We start from the raw sequence: 6,598 nt of genomic DNA, 5'->3' as shown, positions 1-6,598 counted from the left end.
GAGGCTCGCACCATGCAAGAAAAATATGTTTTGGCATCTGTGGCATAAACTATATTTCTTTTCTTTTCTTTGGTATGAATGAGTGAGTAGTCATCCATACCTGTTTTGCTGATGCAAACCAAAACAAGCTTCATCATTTGTCATTTGAAAAGCTGTGATGTTCTTAGATGTGGGGAATCAAAGAAGAGCCAAGCAGGATTATATTCATGTTAGTTTATTGAATGAGTCTTTGACTCGGTGTGGGACAGAGGATGACTGACACTTTAGTATCTAAATAAATCTCTGAGAAAATAATACTGTAATCTAAAATGGCATGTCTGTTTTTTTCCAGTAAATCTCTGAAGTACAATATATACACATTCTCAATATGACACATACTGGCATTAGCACACTAACAACAGCCATAACATTGTGATTTGATGCTGTTTCATTGTTTATGATTGAGGGTTAACTGATTTTTATTCCCCTTCATGACTTTAAATACATTCTTTCCCTTGCATAAGTGGATTCAAATGATACTTCTTCACTCTTCCATTCACATACAGTGCTTTCTCTCCAAAACATACTGATTTTGCATCCACTGACACGAGAAAAACAAGAGCAAAGACATTTTCGATAACAAACCATTTAGTGGCTTAAACTGTACTATTTCTCATCCTGCCTCTGAGTATTATTTTCTGGAAATGTCTACAATTTTCTCTCAGACTGAGAGCATTGATGCATATCTCTCTATATATGCATACAATAAAATCATGCAACTAATCTCAATAAAAGCTATCTCTTTGCACATTAGAAAGGAAATGTTATCCCAATGTGATTCATCGCTTAGAAGCACTGAAGTCCGATCAATACTTTCAGAAATCAACTGTATGCTCCAGTACAAATCTGAGCAGTTTTACCAAATAATCTACTGCATAGAGCTCTTAAGTGAAACCAAATATGTCTGATTGTATCAAAAGGACTTGTGCGACTTGGATTCACATCTCAAAGCATGAATTGTTAACCACGTCCTCATGGTGCATGGATAATAATTACAGTAGTAACAGACTAATGATTGAAAAGGTATTGAATAAAGATTAAATCTCTAACTAGTTGACCTTAAAACTGTGATCCATTGTCTAGCAGATCATTCTATAGCTTCGTCTTAATAAGCTATACACTTTTGATTGGATTTAACATGGCTGAGCAGCTGTGCAGTTATGATGCACATCACCTTAGCAGCAAGCACTCGAGAACACACACTCACAACCACCAGCACGCAACCACACACACAATCTTTCCCACTCCCTGATATCAGTCTCATTGAGTTATTTCTGAGTGTTGTAAAAGTTGGTTAGACCGTTCCAATGTAATGCCCGTTGGTGTGTGAAATTGAGGTAATTATATTGCGTTTACTAGCATCTACCAGAGGTTTTTATGAAAAGTGTGACCAGAAAACTCAATCCAGACTGAAGAGCTTATGCTGTTGTGGATCACAACACAGAGAGCCTGGTGCGAAATGTAGCCTTGAGCTAAACGGGAATAGGTTGGTCTAAAAGCATCACATTAGAAGGCTATGCCACATATCCTGTAACAGATTACAAACGTTCGACATTTCCCCCCTCCACCGAAAAGACCATCAGAAGGGTTGAGATTTTCCCCAGGCCCAAGAACCCAAAGAATAGACATAGCTTACACAAAAACAGCACTTAGTGGTTTCTTCTTGGTCGCCCATTCACCACAGAGATGGACAAATAAAGTTAAGTCGTTAAGTGTTACGGAGGTTCCACACTTTCACAGAGACACATACCACTCCTTGTGGTGAGCAAAATACTTCCTTTCAGCACGCAATATATATCCAGGTTCATGTGCTGGCTCTACTTCTGTGAATTCGGAGTAAGTGCCGGTGAGGGAGAAGCAGGTCTGACTGGACACGAGCCCTCATGTGACCACCTGCTGTACTGTTGAGCGTTCGTGAGGACACGATTGGTCCCCGCAGTGCAGCCTCTTTAGAAGCCGCTGGAGTTTATGGGAAAAGTTCTTGTTCATTTGCCTGTACATGAGGGGAATGGCGAAGCTACTGCAGAAGGCGAGCAGCTCGGATAAACATCTCAGGAAGAAGTATGTGGTGAGGTGCTGCTTGTTGGAATGGGTTCCAGGAGCTCCAGCTATTGTGTGCACAAGTAAGGTCATGTAGTATGGAGTCCATAGAAGAAACTGCATGCACACAGAGGCCAGCAGCAACCTGTGGATGGATGGATCGAGCCTCCCAGGGTCCTGGTCCAAAGGGGTGGACTCCTTCCTGATACGGAGGATCAGCACGAAGGCGTAAAGCACAGCCACCGCTGGCACCACGTACCCAATGAACATCATGATGGCATCAGCCGCCTCTTTGTTCTGCATCTTGGAACACTCGATGATCTTAGTGGAGACGTGGTTACATACGTAGAAGAGCAGAGAAGAGAAGCTGGTGAGAATGGCACCGCCCCAGATGAAGCCACAGACGTGCTTGGTGTTGTAGACGCTGGACATGTAGGTGCGCGGGAGAGCCCACTCAATGTAATAGTCCAGACTGAGCAAGGTCGTGGAGTACATGATGACCAGAGAGGAGATGTTGAAGAGAATGAGAAGGGTAATGTAGAGCTCGTTGTTGTACTCCCACATGGGCCAGCGTGTAAAACTGGGCCCCAGCAGCTCTACTGGAGCCACCAAGTTGAGCACCAGGCCAGCAATAGCTATGTTCACAAAGTAGACGTCAGGCATGGTCATGGTGACCTTGTTGGAAAGGTTGACCACCACCAGCAGGGCATTGTAGCAAAGCCCCACTGGAAAGCAGACGATGAGGTACACCAGAGAGAAGACGGACAGAATGAGTCCAAAGTCCTGGCAGAGCCGGAGGTCCACGCTGTCGTCCGTCTCATTGTAAACCATGCAGCTCCACATTTCTAGATTTCCAAAGGTGTCCGATCCTTCTTTCGGAATCAGCTGTAAAAAAAAGAATATGAGCAATGTATTAATGGATTGGTTTGGTTTTGAATTAAAAAAAGGCATTTATTAACCGACAAGTTCAGGGGTGTCCAATCCTGCTCCAGATCCTGCTCCACTTTCCTGCAGAGTTTAGCAACAACTCAATTGCCTGGGAGCTTCTAGTGATCCTGAAGATCTTGATTATCTGGTTCAGCTGTTTTTAATTAGGCACAGAGCGAAACTCTGTTGGAAGGTGGATCTCCAGGAGCAGGACTGCACACCTTTGGTGACACCCCTAGACACCAAGATGATGAATAGTTCACAAACAATACTCTCCTGTGATGGACTGTTAATTAAAATTGTATTTTAAAGGAGCATTAAATAATTACATGGCTTGTCTTTCTAAGCAACTGATCCGATAGCATTAGGCTCTCTACTGCCCCCACCAGCTCTGGAGCTACCACAGCAGTTATTACAAGCAGACTGAGTTGCAATTTGCAACAAATTTATATACTCTGGAATACTGCAACATGTAAGGTACATTCACAGGTTTGTGCTAACTTTGTCAAATTTCTCAAACTCACAACTAATCGCGATCTCAGCATGGTGGTCATTCCTTATACAGAGTAACAGCTCTTTATAAGCTGTTGATATGCATTATAATATCTCCTATAATGACACATTGCACCTGTAATGCTAAATATTAGCATTTCATATCCTTTATAGGCATTTATTGATCAATGGCTTTGCAAAAACCTTTATGTTTTTTATACCGAGGTGGCCAACATAGGTCCTGGAGAGCCACAGTCCTGTAGAGTTTTGCTCCAACCTTGATTAAAAAAGCCATCTGCCTGTACCTTTCTAGTAACCCTTAGACCTTGATTAGCTTGTTCAGGTGTGTTTGATTAGGGTTGGAGCTGAAGCCTGATGGACTGTGGCTCTCCAGGACTGCCGTTGGCCACCCGTTTTATACCATCACACAGAGAAGAAAACTGAAACCATGCATAAAAACAGTGCAGCCATTGCATGACTATTAGATTTGAAGAAACACCATTATTTCCACTTCATTGCATCTTACAGACTGAATAAAACTATGCTGCACTGGACCTAAACCCAGGGATTTTATCCCCGTTACCACGTGCCATTGAGGTTCACATTGTACCAAAAAAAAAAAAAGGAGCAGCATTATATGTCATCAGACATTTTTTTCCATAACAATAGGTTCCACATCTACAGCTCAGCACCTTGGCTCGTTGGGCGGTGACACTGCATGTGCTGTGACCAAAGGATGGCATAATTCAGCCCCGAGACTGTGAGGTGTGCAGATTTATGGCATGTGATGTGACGTGTCAAGGGTGCAGTGGATGCACAGTGTGAGGTTTGAGTTCAGGCTGAGGTCACAGCGCGGGCACATGCAGAGAGCTGCTCTGCAGTCCACTCATTAAAATATAATGACATAACACTCTCCCTGAACACAATGGGAACACTAGCCTCACTTTTGTATTCGCCTACGATGACACACAGGCTACATTATTGTTTTATTTAATTTAACTGGCTTTCTGGACTTTTTGATTTAAAAACACAGCAAAGAGAGAAAAGCTGAAGAAGAAAGCCAAATTTGAACCTTTGCTCCCTTGAGCAACAGCTCTTTTTATATGTGATGAGCATGTGTGCTAGTCAAAATTATTTGTCCTTACTATGTTAACTTGGGATATTCCCAATCATGGTACACATTCCATTCACACATACTTCCATCTAAAATTACTACTACTACTATATTTGAAGTGAATATATTCCTTAACAGCAACTGAATTAAATTATTTGTTGCAATTATTTGCATGACAATTGTCAGCCAAAATGTAAACAAATTTTATTTAACATTATTTGTAAAAAACAACAAACATGCTTTTTGAGTGTGTTAAAATCTCTAGAAATCACACAGCTATTAAACAAATAAATGAATAAATAAATACATTATTTGAGAACAACAGTCTTAGGAACGTTTTGCAGCTCACACTTTCTGACACAAGGCCTCTGGCTTTTGTGTGCATGTCAGCATGTATTCGGTAGTGGACCTGGAGTTTTCCCAGACAATGCTGAGCACATCTGAGCCGATATAATGACTATTGAGTGAGCGTTTCTCTGTCTGCTTACGTAACAGTCACAGAGTGGCTGTTTTTGCCTGGAGACAGGCAGCCCCGAACTGCTCCTCTATGGCTCTCGCTAGAGTGTGGAGACACTCATTTACCTTTTTCACCTTGTAGTCATACACCTATAGTGAACCAGCATGTTTTTACAGCTCTGTATGTACACGCAGCACTTTATGTTGTGGTCTAAACGGTATTTAACTACCAGTATATATCCTCACGTGTACACTTAAAAACTCGTCTGGAGGTAAAACTTGTGAAAGCTAAACTGTTTTTCTCATTGGCAAGAGACTCGGTCCTGTTGGCCACAGGTTGGGAACAGGAGAAAAGGACCAACGTGGGAAAACAAGACGTGATGGTTTCTAAAGGGCAGGTGTAAAAGTCTGAGTCCATAATGCTTCCAAGGCCATGTCGGCTTTTCCACATGAATTACTTTCAAAGAAAAAAAAAAAATCTTGCAAAAGGACTTCACTGCTATTCAAACACAATAGTGCAGCCAAGACTAGCTACTACCTGTGTCCCTATCTCTAACTTATAAACAGTCATCATCCTGTTCCCTTCCTCCTCTTTATGTGACCATAGCAACCAATAGTGCAAATAAGGGCATTACTGCTGAGTTTCAGTTGCAAACTGTTAAAAGCCTCTGTATTTACTCGTTCACTGAACCATTTACATTTTTGTGGAAACCATTCTATTTGATAATGATGAACAGAAAAAGCAAAATGCATTTATGGTGTGAGATGCTGAAAATCTCATGTGACACAAAAATCCAAAACAGAAAAGAAAATCTTTCTAGACTTTATATATATATATATATATATATATATATAAACATTTTGTGGTCCGTTAGATTTATTTTATTATTATTTTTTTTTCTAATTTATTCAATGAAAAATACACTGAAAATAGTAATATTATGAAATATTATTACAATAATAAACTGATTCATGTTTTATTATTTAAAGGGGTCATATGATACGATTTCAATTTTTACTTTCTCTTTGGAGTGTTACAAGCTCTTGGTGCATAAAGAAGATCTGTAAAGTTGCAAAGACTAAAGTCTCAAATACAAAGAGATATTCTTTATAAAAGTTAAGACTTGTCCACGCCCTCCTAAAACGGCTCGTTCTAACACGCCCCCGCATGTCTACGTCACGATGTGGGAAGATTTGCATAACGCCGCCCAAATGTTGACGCAAAGAAAGAAGGCGTAACTTTTATTCTCGCTGTAGTATTGTTGCCGCCGCCGCTGCCATGTCGTGAAGGCGCTGTGTGCTTCGTTGTGAAAGCGAAACTACTTTGTTTGGTCTTCCAAAAGAGGACGATATCCGATTCGTCATGCCTGGAGCTGATCCGTGCTGGTCGCTGAGGAAATACATCAACTTCACGCTGTGGATCGCCGGATCGGCTTTCACCGTGGACGAAGCGGAGTCCAGCCCGGGGTCATCACATGTGTTTACCGCAAGCCCGCCGGATGCTCCTTCGTCGAATCCGCCGGCCGCGCC

The 6,598-nt window shown here is 41.6% G+C and overlaps 1 protein-coding gene across 2 annotated transcripts in view; it reads right to left on the bottom strand.

Annotated features, from left to right (window-relative positions):
• Nucleotides 1–1,324: 1,324 nt before the first annotated feature.
• The window catches only part of LOC107719180 (probable G-protein coupled receptor 146), a 10,130-nt gene continuing 4,856 nt past the window's right edge, over nucleotides 1,325–6,598 (bottom strand). For both annotated transcript variants that reach the window (XM_016526555.1, XM_016526554.1), the window contains exon 2: nucleotides 1,325–2,964. In XM_016526555.1, coding sequence (XP_016382041.1) covers nucleotides 1,921–2,922 — 1,002 coding nt within the window. In that variant the 5' untranslated portion in view covers nucleotides 2,923–2,964 and the 3' untranslated portion in view covers nucleotides 1,325–1,920. The remainder of the gene's footprint in view (nucleotides 2,965–6,598) is intronic.

The sequence above is a fragment of the Sinocyclocheilus rhinocerous genome, unplaced genomic scaffold (assembly GCF_001515625.1).
Source record: "Sinocyclocheilus rhinocerous isolate Xijiao unplaced genomic scaffold, SAMN03320098_v1.1 scaffold2982, whole genome shotgun sequence".
NCBI lineage: Eukaryota > Metazoa > Chordata > Actinopteri > Cypriniformes > Cyprinidae > Sinocyclocheilus > Sinocyclocheilus rhinocerous.
Note: the sequence above shows the minus strand (reverse complement) of the source record. Positions and strands in the feature narration are given on the sequence as shown.